Genomic DNA, 16,548 nt, shown 5'->3' with positions numbered 1-16,548 from the left:
TTTTTATTTTATCAGGGAGTCCCACTGAGACCAAAGTCTCTTTTACCGATGAGCGCTACAGAAATGACCGAAAATACACACTTCAAAATACAAGCAGAAAGGAAAAACATGATCATAAAAAATAAAATAAAAACACCTTCATCAATAATAAACCCCTCAATCAGCTTTTTGAATTGCCCTAGAGGCACCAAAATATTAAATGTAAAGTACATTTTAATATTAAATGTAAAGTACATTTAGAAGATTTCCACTAAAAGCTGATTTACCTAACTCCGTAGAGACCAAAGGAATTTCCAGAGTTAGGTGGAGGAGCATACACAACAGTATCATCGGCATACAAGTGCAGGTTACAATTTTTTTTACAGACAAGTCAATATTGTTAATGTAAACAATACAGGGCCCAGAACCCTGTGGGACACCTTTTTCTAATATCCAGGAAACATGATTTAACATCATCAGTAGATACACATTGAGTTCTATCTGTCAAGTAATTTTTAAACCAGCTACATGCAGCCTGGTCTAGGCCAATTGAGGAAAGCCTCTGAATTAGCAGTGAGTGATCAACAGTATCAAAAGCCTTTGGCAAGTCAATGAAGAGGGCAGCACAATGTTGCCTTTTATCCATACAGTTAACCACATCATTTATAACTAGGGTTGCAGCGGAGATAGTTTTTAGACCAGGTTATAGCACTGACTGATGTACATTTAGAATGCATTTCAAAGATAAGAAAGATCTTAGCTGAGAATGAAGGATTCTAATAGTTTAGCTAGGCAATAAAGTTTAGAAATAGGGCAATTTAATTATTTAGGTCACAAGCGTCTCCACCTTTGTGAAGGGGGAGTACATGGGCCGCCTTTCAAACCTTGGGGACAGTACCAGATATAATAGTCAGGTAAAATAATATGGGTTAATTATTCAGGAGGGCAGAGAGCTGCAGCAAAAATGGATCAAGCATATCAGCCTCAGTGGATTTTGTTTTACATCAGTCTTAAACAAGGCATCTAGCACATCACAGATAGTAAATTGTTGAAATGAAAACAAAGATGCACTAGAATCTGATGGGTTAACCGTCGAGTCAGCTAGAGGCTGGCAAAGGGAAGAGCAGTCGATTGACTGACCAGGGTCAGTTAAACCACCATTTCTCTCAAATAAAACTAAAAAGCATCACTTATCCCATTCCTCTCAGTTATGATGCCAGACAAAACTTGTTTAGGCAGGGATGAAGAGGAATTTGTACGCTTCAGTGCATTTACTGTTTTCCAAAATGTAGAAGGATCCCCAGCAGGGTCAACGCTTAGGATGTAGGTTGACTTAGCTTTCTTAATCGAGATAGTATCTGTTTCTTAATTGTCTGAAAGATTGCCAATCCACTACAGAGTCAGTTTAACTTGCTTTGACCCAGGCCTGATTTCTCACCTGAATGAGCTTAGATAGATGTAACTCTTGGTCTTCTTCTGAGCTATCTTCGACTCTGAATTGTTTAATAGGGGCGTGTTTATCTGCCAGAGGAATACATTTGGAGGATAAATATTCTAGAGCCAACTCAGGGTTAGGAATACAGGATACAGTGGCTAAATCAGAGTAGAACATGTCATGTAAAAACCCTTGAGGAGAAACATTATAAAATGATGTTCTTAATTAAATAAAGATTAGTATTTTGCTGTTTCGTATCTCTAATACATACTATGGGACAATGATCACTGATATCATATGTAAAAACCCCGTTAGACAAATATTTATGCAGGTTAGTAAGAATTAAATCAATCAAGGAGGAGTTAACAGGGTTTTTCACATTTAGCCATGTCGGTTTTGAGATCATTTGAGTGAGTTTAAAATCAATGTATATGCTCTTAAATTGATCTGAGGCCAGGGATAGCCAATCCAGATTCAAATCCCCCAAAATGACCAACTCCGAAGACATATTGGTGCTATACACTCAGATATAGCACCAATATACGTCTTGTAAAACAATGTGGCCTTAATGGCTACACAAATACACTTAAATCTCTACCCGGTACAGCCAGAAAAGGAGCCACTTAGCCCAATATTGGACCATAGGTAGCTTAACGTTTCCCATTAGTCCAAGGACCTTACATGTTCTGTTTAAAGGGTGAATTGGCTGTGGAAGCCAAAACAGACAAATACAGTACTCCATCTAAACGTGAATTGAGTGTGTACTTTGGTAAAGTTCTAGAAATATAAATCCTCTACTTTCACTTCACTTCAAAATACACACTTACTGTACAATGTTTTAACCAGTTTTAACACTTTTGCAGCCAACGTTATGTTTCCGTGACAACACATTTGGGGCATCTGTCTTCCGTTTACACACAGCTGTTTGAAGATGCAGATAGCTAATTGGCACAGGTAGTCCACTCTCTCTACCGTCTGTTTTCCATAAAAACAAGCACTGTAACATAATATGGCGAAGTTGGAACCCTAATGTTATAAAGGTGTGTACCAATTTACTTCTGTTTTTTGAAAATGATTATATGAAAGCTAAGGTTGCTAATCGGAAACAAAAATCCCCCCTACAGAGACACCTTCGTCCAATGACTCTTATGTGTAATGGAACTGAGAGTCAGGATCAAGGGCTACTAAGCACTGTGTTTCTGCCTCGGCATTGCTTGCTCTTAGGATTTTGAGGCTCTGGAGCTGTAAAAAATAAAACGTTATGACTGCTGATGTAAAAAGGGCTTTATAAAATACATTTGACTAATAGATTGAAATGTAGATATTTTTGGGGTGGAGATAGTGCCGTTTTCATTTAGTGTTAGGCAGACAGATGGACTCTAATGAGAGCCAGTAAGGTATGCCGTGCGAACACAGATCACAACAGCATTGCTTCTTGCCCACCCATGCTATGACCCTGCGGTGTACTTCCAGGCCATACCCACTGCTGGCATCTCCCAGTTACTCATGGCTTAGTGTAAACTAATAACAGAGTCCAGCTGAGTCGGCCCAGTAGGGATCTGTTATCAGTTATGTGTTGTCATTTCAAATATGCCATACCGGTTCATCATTAATACTAAAAAGACCATTGCTCAATCATACTCCATGCCTCAGTCCATGCCTGACGTATTGGCAATGTGGTGATGAGTGGATGTGAACAAACATTTAGATAAGATATTTCAGCTTTTAACCTTTTTTATTTCTCCTGTTTGCTATATGTTGTTTATCTTGTTCAAACTATACCACATTGGTGGGAGAATGATTGTTAAACCTGATTGTGATGAAGTAGTAAGCAACGATATACATGAAAGATGTTCTCTTCCCTCAGAAAACTAAATCAGAAGATAGCAGAGTAAAGCCTAAAGTCACTCTCTGCAACCAGGGGACTCAGGTCCAGGAAGAGGGCTTACAAATCGCCACAGGTAAGCTGGACTTGTCTCTGTGTTATCTGTTGGCATTGATACATATTTTTAAGTTAATGTTTTTCAATTTAATGTATTTAAAAAAAAATGTAACCTTCATTTAACTAGGCAAGTCAGTTAAGAACAAATTCTTATTTACAATGACGGCCTACACCGGCCAAACCCGGACGATGCTGGCCAATTGTGCGCCGCCCTCTGGAACTCCCAATCATGGCCAGTTGTGATACAGCCTGGATCAATCAATCAATCAATTAATCAATCAAACATTATTTGTACAGTGTGTGCAAAGCTGTCATCAAGGCAAAGGGTGGCTACTTTGAAGAGTCTCAAATATATTTTGATTTGTTTAACACTTTTTTGGTTACTACATGATTCCATATGTGTTATTTCATAGTTTTGATGTCTTCACTATTATTCTACAATGTAGAAAATTGTCAAAAATAAAGAAAAACCCTTGAATGAGTAGGTGTCCAAACTTTTGACTGGTAATGTATATTCCATTTCTTACATCAAATGCATTTTAAGGTGCTTTCAGTCAATGTTGACCAGTTACTGACAACTGCCTCGATGTTTTCTGCAAAGTTAATGTGAGTGGGTGGGGATTCCATAAGCAAATGAGTGATTACTTTAGCTAATTCCTTCTGGTATGGTTGCTGTTCTCCCACAGGTGACCAGAAGGCGCTAGAGCTCCCTGTAAAGGAAGCGAAGGCCGCAGACCATGGAGTGGAAGTCCCGACAACTCCTGAGCCTGATCCCTGCAGGTTATCCGAAGCTCTCACAGAGGGCCCTGCAGTCGACCAGGCCTTATTCCCATCTACCAATAGTGATTGGGGTAGTAAAGGCTCTCGCAAGCCCAAAGAGGTCACCTTAAAGAGCAGAGAGCCCACCAGAGTCCAGACCTTTGCCCCTGATGTGGTCGTAGCTCAGGTGGAGGTCACCATCGAAGTGCTCTCTGAGCTGAGGAGGTAGGCTGTCACTGATTCATTACCAATAGAAAATGCCAGTTATCCAAAGTGGAATCTCTCTTGTTATTAAGTGCTTTTTTTTGTTGTCAACAAATAGCAGCACCATTACTCCCAACAGGGCTATGAAAAGCGCGACAGGTGGATCCGTTGAGTTGACATCGATTGTCATCAAAGAGATCTAACAAAGCACCTGCAATCACTGACGTACACTTTCAGCTAGAAATGTGAAAGCACAGGGGGGATTTAATAAATTATCCTCAAGCTAAACCCCACTGCTGCCTTTTCATGTCTCTAATGAAAGGGTTTCAAGTGGCGGTGGGCTCTCACTCTGAGTAGGGTGAGCAACATGAGGTACATGCTAAAGGGGATAAAGAACATCAAAGGGTCCTTCTGTTGTTGCCAATTTTTTACATGCCTACTCTAAGTGGCATTTCAAGAATGGGGGTACTTAGGATGAGAGTTAGCATCTGTCGCTACTCATAGCCTATAACTCGAATTGCTATTATCTACATTTTTGACCTGCGCTCTTGGAGCCAGGAGCATAATATTTTCACTGTACCCTGCAATTACATCTGCGTCCCTGTACATGTGACTAATAAACACACTCTAATCTAAAATGTAATCTAATATATTGCTGTCACGTTGGTTTCATTAGTTACGTGCATATTCTGTTTCATTAATGAAGAAAACGTGTAGGTCTATACATTGTTCAAACATTGACTGTTTTGTCATGTTACTGTGTTGCTAGGACTCCTGATGTGACCATGATTTCGGTGAGCAGTGAGTTAGACAGTCAGTACATCAAAGTCAAGGAGACAGAGGTTCCACAAGGTCCAGAGCCCACTGTATCACAGCCACCTATCTCCACCACTGAGGAGCAACCGCCGGAGCAACCGCCGGAGCAAGTCCCTGAAAGTGTTTCTCTTCCTTCCAAGGATGACACTCTCCCTGAAGAGGACTTTACAAAGGCTGCAGTCAGTCCTCAGGAGCCTGTTATCATTGTAACACCACCAACCCCGTACAGCAGTGCGCTAACAAGCCCACTGGATGTGGTCACCAAACCAGAGTCCGTAACGATTGTCCCTCAGGTCCAGCCTGAGCCGGTGGCGGTCACAGAGCAGCACAAATCTGTTCCACCTCAACCAGAGTCTGAGACAGTGAAAGACTCTGCAAAACCAGTTATCCCTCAGCCAACTCCCTCTTTAGTTGTTAAAAACCCTACAGCAGCTGCACAGGCGGCAGGCCTGGATGCACAACTATTGGTCATAGGTAAGAAGGGCAATATCAATGTCATTTTCATCAAAATATGGATTGCACAGCGTTATGTTACTGGGTGAAATGCAGGATGAAATATACTCCTCATGGTCTGTCAATCTTCCAATAAGTCCACAGATCATTACCCATACCACCAAGCATATAATAAATCATGCTCCGGTGCTCTTCTTTTCCAGATGACTGCCCACCCTTGCCCGCTCCCTTTGAGCACCGCATTGTGAGTGCCAAGCAAGTACCGATGGGCTCTTATTACGCTGTAAAGCCTAACGCGGTTCTTGGAGGGTGAGTCATAATTCTTAAGTGCCCACGAGAATGTGTTTACTGTACACATAGACTGTGGTGTTGCATATATTATTCCCATTATTGTTACCCCTCAAACACAACATACTTACTGTAAGTGAGGGTTACCAACTGTTATTCTACTGCTATAAATACACTGTCAGGTTGGCTTCTACCCAATGATGTTGACTGACAGTAACGATGTAGAAAACACCAGAGGAGCAGCTTGCTGCACCAGTGGTAACCAGGTGCAGCATTAGCAGATAAACAGGGTTAGCAGACTGACAGACTGTGCATGATAGCAGGCGATGGGCAAAGCAAGGAGAGATAGTACGTATCAGCAGCAGAGCTGAACAACTGGCAACACAGACATGGCTAATCCCCAACAGAGTCTGCAAATAAGCACTGGCTTATTTTATGCTTGTCATGGACAGGGTTTATTTTGGGCAGGTGTTGAGTGGACATTTGCATAGGGGCTTTTTAAAATCTCCATGGTCCATGTAGAGTAGAGGCGCTCTCTCGCGACATAAAGAAGTTGGCTTAGTAAACTCTCCATGTGTGGCAGATGATGATATACTTCCAATGAAACCAGAGGAGTAAAACAGGTCCTTGGAGTGTCTGCAAAGCCCTGACCGAGGTCAACGCAAAGGATACCCCTCAAGATTGACTGCTTGTGGGTCTGTGCTGTGCTCTTTGGTGCCTTTGTCGGGGTGAATGTAGCTTGAGTTCTAGCATTTTAAAGGTTCTACATAACCTGAAGCACGGATTCCACGGAAAACCACGTTGAGTCTGTGCTTGCGCGGCTAGGATGCATGTATGTATGTTCATAAATGTCTATGAACAAATATTCGTGTTCACACCTGTTTCTTTCACATGTACGCTACCGTTCAAAAGTTTGGGGTCACTTAGAAATGTCCTTGTTTTTGAAAGAAAAGCTCTTTTTCTTTTTTGTCCATTAAAATAACATCAAATTGATAAGAAACACAGTGTAGACATTGTTAATGTTGTAAATGACTATTGTAGCTGGAAACAGCAGATTTTTTTATGGAATATCTACGTAGGAGTACAGAGGCCCGTTATCAGCAACCATCACTCCTGTGTTCCAATGGCACGTTGTGTTAGCTAATCCAAGTTTATCATTTTATAAGGCTAATTGATCATTAGAAAACTATTTTGCAATTATGTTAGCACAGCTGAAAACTGTTGAGCTGATTAAAGAAGCAATAAAACTGGCCTTCTAGACTAGTTGAGTATCTGGAGCATCAGCATTTGTGGGTTCAATTACAGGCTCAAAATGTCCAGAAACAAAGAACTTTCTTCTGAAACTCGTCAGTCTATTCTTGTTCTGAGAAATTAAGGCTATTCCATGCGAGAAATTGCCAAGAAACTGAAGATCTCACACAACGCTGTGTACTATTGCTTGTTTAATCAGTACAACAGTTTTCAGCTGTGCTAACATAATTGCAAAAGGGTTTTCTAATGATCAATTAGTCTTTTAAAATGATAAACTTGGATTAGCTAACACAACGTGCTATTGGAACACAGGAGTGACGGTTACTGATAATGGGCCTCTGTACACCTATGTAGATATTCCATAGAAATCTGCCATTTCCAGCTTCAATAGTCATTTACAACATTATCAATGTCTACACTGTATTTCTGATCAATTTGATGTTATTTTAATGGACAAAGAATGTGCTTTTCTTTCAAAAACAATGACATTTCTAAGTGATCCCAAACCTTTGAACGGTAGCGTATGTAAAGTATCTATGCACTCATAAGTGTCCTTGTTTCCACAGGGGACGTTTTGGGCAGGTCCATAAGTGCGCAGAACTGTCGTCGGGCCTAATCCTCGCTGCGAAGTTGATCAAAGTAAAGGGAATGAGGGAGAGAGTAAGTGGATATACAACAACAGACCTGTGGTCTTTGTACCCCTCCTCTCTCTGACTCCAACCTTACACACCCACCCTGACCTTTCTCTATGTTCCTGTGAAGTTTATTTATGAGGTTCGATGTGAGCAATTCTCTTGCCGCAGATTAAAGAGCTAGTCACACTTACAAACACGCACGGGTACACACACACACACACACACACACACACACACACACACACACACACACACACACACACACACACACACACACACACACACATGCATACTAGCTCTCTCTATCTCAAAATAAATAAAAAATACTATGCAACGAAGTTAAAGTTGCAGTATCTAACTATTGGGGTAAACTGACCAAATTCACATAGAAATCTGAGTTATTGATCTGTTATTTTCATTGAAATCAAGTTTAAAGCCGGGTGTACAGTACACAATTTTCACCCTGATTTAGACAAAATCCTAATGTCGTTGCCTACTCGGGGCGTGCGGCCATCACTGACTCTCATTTAATGTGAGCGGGTCAGAGAAACAATCTGAGGGCTACCGATCTCACCGTTGAGCAGTTCGACATCCCGATATTTTTCAAACATGTTTGATTTTATCGGCGCAAAATCTGCAGTGCTCTTGTCGTGTGAGATGTGCAACGACAATTTTTGTGAACAGTGCCAATGAGAGCTCGCCAGAGAAGAAGCCAGTGAGATGATGACGTTGTATCACATCACCCAGAATGTGGACTCTCCTGCAGGAGCCATGACTACTACTAGTGTTTTATTTATTATCCCTTATTTTACTAGGTAAATTGACTGAGAACACTAATTTCTCATTTACAGCAACAACCTCGGGAATAGTTACAGGGGGATGAATGGGCCAATTGGAAGCTGGGGATGATTAGGTTAACATGATGGTATGAGGGCCAGATTGGGAATTTAGTCAGGACACCTGGGTTAACACCACTACTCTTACAATAAGTGCAATGGGATCTTTAGTGACCACAGAGAGTCAGGATACCCGTTTAACATCCCATCCAAAAGATGGCACCCTACAAAGGGCAACATTTTTTTTTCAACCAGAGGAAAGACTGCCTTGTACTGGCCCTCCAACACCATCTGGTATCCCATCCAAGGAACGAACAGGACCGACCCTGCTTAGCTTCAGAGGCAAGCCAGCAGTGGGATGCAGGGTGGTATGCATTTGTACTTGCCTTTGACCAAAGCAAAAGTGTAAAATCGTTACAGCTATGAAGTTCAGAAGCAATGTTATTCAATTCAAAATGTTGGCTACAAATTTCAGCTCTGTATGGCAAGCGTGAATGTCTGACTGAAAACTTTTATGAGGCTGCTTTGAGCCACAGCTCATTCTAGCTACGTTAACAATCGAATCACATCATCATGTCATTGTTTTTACGAGACAGCGTGGTGGTATGGAGAATCCTCATGACCAAGTGAAGAATTTTGTAGTGTGTGACACCCTATATGTGCCAGATCGATTAGTGTGCGCAAGCAAGACAAATAACCGCAGGAAAGACGGTTGTTTAATGTGAGAGGTTCAGCGGCGTTTGGATTTTGAAAGTCGTGTAGTGTACTCCCGGCATAAGAAGCGGTAGATCTGTTCTATGTGCGCTATTTCTATGCTTCCCGTTCGTATGTTTCATTTTTGCGTCTTTTAATTTAGGCTCTAAACCAGCTTCAAACAGCTGAAAATACAATATTTTTGGTTATTGAAAAGATATTTCACAGCAGTTTAGATGGTACAATGATTGTACACTATGCATTGCTTGTTTTGTCACACAAACTGAAATTAGGAGAACTATTAAAATTTTAGCAACCAGGAAATGGCGGATTGATTTCTGCATATTGCACTTTTAAAGAGCACATATTTACATACAGCATGCACCTGTGTCTCTTCTCTTAACCAAAATCTACCACAGCTCCCGTCGAGATTCATTTCACATCCTTCGTCTTCAACATGTGACTCCTATTGCACCTGCTAATCACCACACTCTCTTTATGTGCACTGTTTTAATGATTTAACTTTGGCTTTTCTTCTGACCTTGCCTTTATTGACACATTGAATGAGTACAACAGGAAGCTGGTACAGAAAACTGGTATTGAATTTGTGATTAATAATGTATTTCTTAATCAATCAAAAACGTAGCTTTGGAAGTAGACTCCGAGACACTCAGCCATACACTGAGCAAAGTACGATGTTTCTTATATCCAATATGTGATGTACTCATTTTGTTCAGAGGTTTTGTTTGATCAGAATGGCAAATTGCTCTTATACATATCAGAAATATCCACTTTTCATTTGTTTCTTACTGGAATAATACCAGGGTTCAAGTATTTTTTGGGGTATTTCAATTACTATCAAATATATATTATTTATTGTAAAAGACAAGTATTTGAATATTGGAATGTATTTGTAAATATGCTTGGAATGTATTGGCATGTATTTGAAAATAGTAAAATACACTGACTCAAATACACTCCCATGCATTTAACCCAGGTCGGTTAGGAATTTGAAATGATGTATTTGGAAAGAAGTATTTAAAAATACTTTTAAATAGTAGTCTATTTATAAGTTGTTGATTGGGGCCACATTATTAGATGACTGATAGGGGGCGCTGTGTTGAAGTCACCATGCTTCCATTCTAGCACTCCCCCACCATTGTAAAAAATATTTTGGAAGCTATAGAAATGCATTTATTAATGTCTACGTTCGTTTTGCCACATTTATTCTATTACAGACGCCTTCATGTATACTTTAAAATTATAGTAAAAAAAAAGTAGATTACGAATGTCACTGTTCCCACTACAACAACAAAAATACTTAAATACATGTAATTTTGACCATGAACATTTAATTGAAATACTGTAGAATTCCATTCATTCTTATGGAGGACTGTGCCTACTGGGGAGTGCCAATGTGGCTGACCGGTGGCTTCAAAGCCTCTCACTGACCAATACATAGCATCAGCAATCCAGGGTATATATTCATCATTGATTTGAACCCAGGTCTGCATAATACATTGCTCAATGAATGTGTTTAAGGTATAGTGTCATATACATATAATTTATATGGGTATAAGCACCCTCCAGAGTGGTTAGATTTTTTTTATTCTAAAATCATGAAATGTGATAGATTGTGATTTTCATTTTGCTGAGGTTGAGTGACTTCCTGCTCTCTCTTCTCTTATTTCCTTATTCTCTCTCTCTCTCTCTCTCTCTCTCTCTCTCTCTCTCTCTCTCTCTCTCTCGCTCTCTCCTTCCTCCCACCGGGTAACAAAGGATGAAGTGAAGAATGAAATAGGGGTGATGAACCAACTTAACCATGTGAACCTGATTCAGCTTTATGATGCCTTTGAGTCACGGACAAACCTTACGCTTATTATGGAGTAGTAAGTCATTTTTCTCGTTAAGTCAGTATTTAGAAATTGCAACTCTAATAGCACCCCCTATCTGCATTTTCATGTGGGTACGGCAAACACTGTTCCAGGCTATAAAGCATTGTTTTAGTGGAATTAACCTCTATGCCACTCAATTTCCTCTTTGCTTCTTGCACAGTAGAACAATATCACTTTTACGGCACTCACCAGCTCCCTGTCTTTGCAGTGTGGAAGGTGGTGAGTTGTTTGACCGGATCGTTGACGAGAACTACCAGCTGACAGAGCTGGATGCCATCGTGTTTATGAGACAGATCTGTGAGGGGGTACAGTACCTCCATCAGCAATACATCCTCCATTTAGACCTCAAGGTAAAAATCATATACCGTACATAGAATATATTGCAAGACTTGTTAGTTCGACATGGATTTTAATTAAATTACATATCACCCTTGTGTGAGGATTCTTACATTCTCTCCTTATTTCCTCTCAGCCAGAGAACATTCTTTGTGTCAACTCCACAGGGAACCAGATCAAGATAATAGACTTTGGTCTGGCCAGAAAGTAAGTTTCTGAATATTTTCTCCATTATGTGGCAAGAACTGTTTTAATCTACAAATCTCATCTATTGACATCACCCTTTTTCCATCATCCTCAATTGAGTAGCCAATGAGGTAGTCATGGTAACAGTCACCCAGTAGACAGGTTGGTAAAAAGTAGGCCATCTCTGTAACTCTGAGTCTCCACCCATGACACTCTGTTGTAAGACATGAGATATTTATGTTCCCATAGTTCAAATGTGCTTGTCTCCCCTCAGGTACAGACCCAGAGAGAAACTAAAGGTCAATTTTGGCACTCCAGAATTTCTGGCTCCTGAGGTGGTCAACTACGACTTTGTCTCATTCCCAACGGACATGTGGAGCGTAGGAGTCATTACTTATATGCTGTGAGTATTACACACACACACACACACACACAGAGAAACACCTCTGCTTGACAAAAACACTCACCACACACCTCTGCTAGGCAGCAGCATCAGTCATACCTTGTAACACAGTGGAGGCTGGTGGGAGGAGCTATAGGAGGATGGGCTCATTGTAATGGCTGGAATCCAATAAATGGAACAATATAAAACATGTGGAAACCACATGCTTGACTCCATTCCATTCCAGCCATTACAATGAGCCTGTCCTCCTATAGCTTCTCCCACCAGCCTCCTCTGGTGTAACATGAGGATCTGATCTGTTGTAAAGGGTCAACCAATGGTATCCTAGCCACTGGAAACATGCTTGCCATCCATCTATAAACGCATGTTTGTCTCTTGTCACTCACACTAGCACACTGTTCAGCTATTACTAAATTCATACCCACTGCTGCCCCCTCGCAATGTTGCCTGTCAGCCTCAACCATGGCCCTGAAAGAACTGTGTGCATCCCAATGGTCTTCTGTCTTTTCACAGGACCCGGCAGATTCAATTAATGCTAATAACCGGACAGCTGTCCAAGGAGATTTAGGAGGGTTCGCTCAAAATAAGAAAGTGTGGCTGTCCCACTATGCCGCCAGCTTGCCTGAATACCTAGCACTACCCAGGGCTCCATGGTGCTAATTGAATTATTCTATTCTATTTAGAGTAAGCATCAGCATGTGAGTGTGTTTTGTTTCAATTTCTCTGGAACGTGGCACGTACATCTGCTCCTTCGTAACCATTGCCCACAGTCTTTGTGTTGAAGTGTGATATGGGTCTAAGATTCATATACTCAAACTTCGTATTTACATACCTGGCCCATACTTTTCATTCCATGCAACAGGGCACTGAGGCAGAGCTCTCTGTAGCATCATGACTTTGATGACTGCTTTGTCTTTCTAATGAGTGAATGTATAGGACTGTATGAAAATGTGACTAACCAAGAATATCTCCGTGTTTTATTAGTCTGAGTGGACTGTCTCCATTCCTGGGGGACAACGATGCAGAGACTATGAACAACATCCTTCACGCCAACTGGGATTTTGATTCAGAGGCATTTGAGAATGTCACAGAGGAAGCTAAGGACTTTGTTACCAGACTGCTGATTCCAACTAAATGGTATGTATACTACATCTTCCTTACGATTCATGTTCTATTCATCTAAACTCAGCAAAAAAGAAACAACCTCTCATTGTCAACTGCGTTTATTTTCAGCAAACTTAACATGTGTAAATATTTGTATGAACATAACAAGATTCAACAACTGAGACATAAACTGAACAAGTTCCACAGACATGTGTACTAACAGAAATGGAATAATGTGTCCCTGAACAAAAGGGGGGTTAAAGGTAACAGTCAGTATCTGGTGTGGCCACCAGCTGCATTAAGTACTGCAGTGCATCTCCTCATCATGGACTGCACCAGATTTGCCAGTTCTTGCTGTGATATGTTACCCCACTCTTCCTTGTGCCAACGCAACTGCAAGTTCCCGGACATTTCTGGGGGGAATGGCCTTAGCCCTCACCCTCTGATCCAACAGGTCCCAGGTGTGCTCAATGGGATTGAGATCCGGGCTCTTTGCTGGCCATGGCAGAACACTGACATTCCTGTCAGAACGAGCAGTATGGCTGGTGGCATTGTTATGCTGGAGGGTCATGTCAGGATGAGCCTGCAGGAAGGGTACCACATGAGGGAGGAGGATGTCTTCCCTGTAATGCACAGCGTTGAGATTGCCTGCAATGACAACAAGCTCAGTCCGATGATGCTGTGACACACCGCCCCAGACCATGACGGATCCTCCACCTCCACATCGATCCCGCTCCAGAGTGCAGGCCTCGGTGTAATGCTCATTCCTTCAACGATAAATGCAAATCTGACCATCACCCCTGGTGAGACAAAACCCTGACTCGTCAGTGAAGAGCACTTTTTGCCAGTCCTGTCTGGTCCAGCCGACGGTGGGTTTGTGCCCATAGGCGTCGTTTCCGGTGATGTCTGGTGAGGACCTGCCTTACAACAGGCCTACAAGCCCTCAGTCCAGCCTCTCTCAGCCTATTGCGGACAGTCTGAGCGCTGATGGAGGGATTGTGCGTTCCTGGTGTACCTCGGGCAGTTGTTGTTGCCGTCCTGTACCTGTCACGCAGGTGTGATGTTCGGATGTATCGATCCTGTGCAGGTGTTGTTACACGAGGTCTGCCGGTGCGAGGACAATCAGCTGTCCGTCCTGTAGTGCTGTCTCCCTGTAGTGCTGTCTTAGGCGTCTCACAGTACGGACATTGCAATTTATTGTCCTGGCCACATCTGCAATCCTTATGCCTCCTTGCAGCATGCCTAAGGCACGTTCACGCAGATGAGCAGGGACCCTGGGCATCTTTCTTTTGGTGTTTTTCAGAGTCAGTAGAAAGGCCTCTTTAGTGTCCTAAGTTTTCATAACTGTGACCTTAATTGCCTACCGTCTGTAAGCCGTTAGTGTCTTAATGACCGTTCCACAGGTGCATGTTCATTAATTGTTTATGGTTCCGTGAACAAGCATGGGAAACAGTGTTTAAACCCTTTACAATGAAGATCTGTGAAGTTATTTGGATTTTTATGAATTCTTTGAAGGACAGGGTCCTGAAAAAGGGACATTTCTTTTTTTGCTGAGTTTGTGTTTTTCCATTGGTAAAATAAAAAACATGTAAAGTATGTCTTGTTATTTTATAAATGTTTGAATTCTGGGATTATACATAAAAAATATATATGTTTAGAGAAAAGGGAGAGCTATTCCAAACCTATTTCTGAGTTGCTAGGTCAAGCCATGTGGTAACTAGCATTGGTCGGGTTGGTAGTCACTATCAACTCATTGTAACCATACTGTTCGGGGACATTGTCACTGCCAGTATACAATATATCCCAAGCTTTTTTGTGCTGTTGCTATAAAAACCTCCCTTCCCAGTAAACACAAACACCTTTGGCCAACATATCAAAATGTGTTGGGAATATGTAGGGTGGAGAGCGTTTGCAGATTGGGAAGACGTCACCGAGACATCAGAATAAAATGTTGATGCCTGGCCGATGTATAAATGATGTAGAACTATAGAATTTAGAATGTAGAATGTGAGACGTCTTGCAAATTAGAAAACAATGTCTGAACTGCATCTTCCCAATGCATCATGTATACATATGTTGGGCAGAGGAGTGGGAGTGTTGGCTCTTTTATTTCTACCTCCCCAATTTCATGGTACTCAAATTGGTAGTTACAGTCTTGTCCCTTCGCTGCAACTCCTGTACAGACTCAGGAGAGGCGAAGGTTCAGTGAACAAGCATGGGAAACAGTGTTTAAACCCTTTACAATGAAGATCTATGAAGTTATTTGGATTTTTACGAATTATCTTTGAAGGACAGGGTCCTGAAAAAGGGACGTTTATTTTTTTGCTGAGTTTATATTGTTTTCCCTTCTTTGTCCTCCCTGCTCAATCATGGCCGTAGCACCATCTCATTTAGTAAAATGAAAAACCTATTGTTTATGTAAGGCAGGAATATTCCAGCTGAATGCACCTCATTGCCACTGAATCACAATCGGACTGTTGATGGTTAATTTTGCCATTTGTCTAAATGGGTTATTTGAACATGTGCCATGAAATCCAAATGAGTTGAATAAACAGGATATAGAAGGTCAATAGAAAGTAGCACATTTGAGTCACATTTAAATGCAAACTACACTGCTAGGGCCTGAGTGAGTTGTGTGTGTGTGTGCTCCCACACTGGACTGTTCACTGAGTGGTCAGCTGGCAGGAAACAACGACAGCCCGGATGGCAGATGGCAACAGCCACCTTGTTGTTCTTTCTGTGTTGTGTCACCGTTAATGATCTGGTCATTCCTAATCGGGGCACTCAGTCGTGTGTTATTCACCCCAACACCCACTATCAGCCATGGGGAAGAGGATCATGGTGGGCTCATCATTAGCCTCCCTCTGTAGGCTACTTTTCTTCCCAGGGAATGGGTACATCTCTGCTGTTAGCAGAAGCTATTTCATGATAGGCTACCAGCATTAGATGAGGCATGGGTTACAGAGAATGTTTTCACCCCATAATGGCAGCGGCATTGAAAACACAGTTTATAAACAGAAAGGATTAATACAGTTTTGGAACTTGTCAAGTTTCGGGAGTTGTATGTCATCGTGTAAAATTATAGTCAACCAATTCTCTTGATGAATGTCCATTTTGTCCGTAGACCTGTGTGTATTGATACTCCTATCCTGGGTCTGTATTGTAGCAGTCGACTCAGTGCAACTGGCTGCATGAAGCATGCCTGGCTGAACAATCTGGAGGATAAAGCCAAATTACACCAGGTGCGGCTCAAGTCCCAAGTCAAGCTCCAGCGCTACCTGGCCGCTCATAAACAGTGGAAGGTGAGGACTGAAGCCTGTTACACATGTTCCC

General features: G+C 41.6%; 1 protein-coding gene across 2 annotated transcripts in view; it reads left to right on the top strand.

The window, feature by feature from the left end:
* LOC106587297 (myosin light chain kinase 3) overlaps nt 1–16,548 on the top strand; it is a 33,505-nt gene that overhangs the window by 16,348 nt on the left and 609 nt on the right. For both annotated transcript variants that reach the window (XM_014175553.2, XM_014175552.2), the window contains exons 2-12: nt 3,282–3,375; nt 4,043–4,340; nt 5,089–5,609; nt 5,792–5,897; nt 7,694–7,787; nt 11,071–11,180; nt 11,395–11,536; nt 11,659–11,729; nt 11,983–12,111; nt 13,096–13,248; nt 16,382–16,517. In XM_014175553.2, the coding sequence (XP_014031028.1) occupies nt 3,282–3,375; nt 4,043–4,340; nt 5,089–5,609; nt 5,792–5,897; nt 7,694–7,787; nt 11,071–11,180; nt 11,395–11,536; nt 11,659–11,729; nt 11,983–12,111; nt 13,096–13,248; nt 16,382–16,517 (1,854 nt within the window). The remainder of the gene's footprint in view (nt 1–3,281; nt 3,376–4,042; nt 4,341–5,088; nt 5,610–5,791; nt 5,898–7,693; nt 7,788–11,070; nt 11,181–11,394; nt 11,537–11,658; nt 11,730–11,982; nt 12,112–13,095; nt 13,249–16,381; nt 16,518–16,548) is intronic.

This window comes from Salmo salar, chromosome ssa26, assembly GCF_905237065.1.
Source record: "Salmo salar chromosome ssa26, Ssal_v3.1, whole genome shotgun sequence".
NCBI lineage: Eukaryota > Metazoa > Chordata > Actinopteri > Salmoniformes > Salmonidae > Salmo > Salmo salar.
Note: the sequence above shows the minus strand (reverse complement) of the source record. Positions and strands in the feature narration are given on the sequence as shown.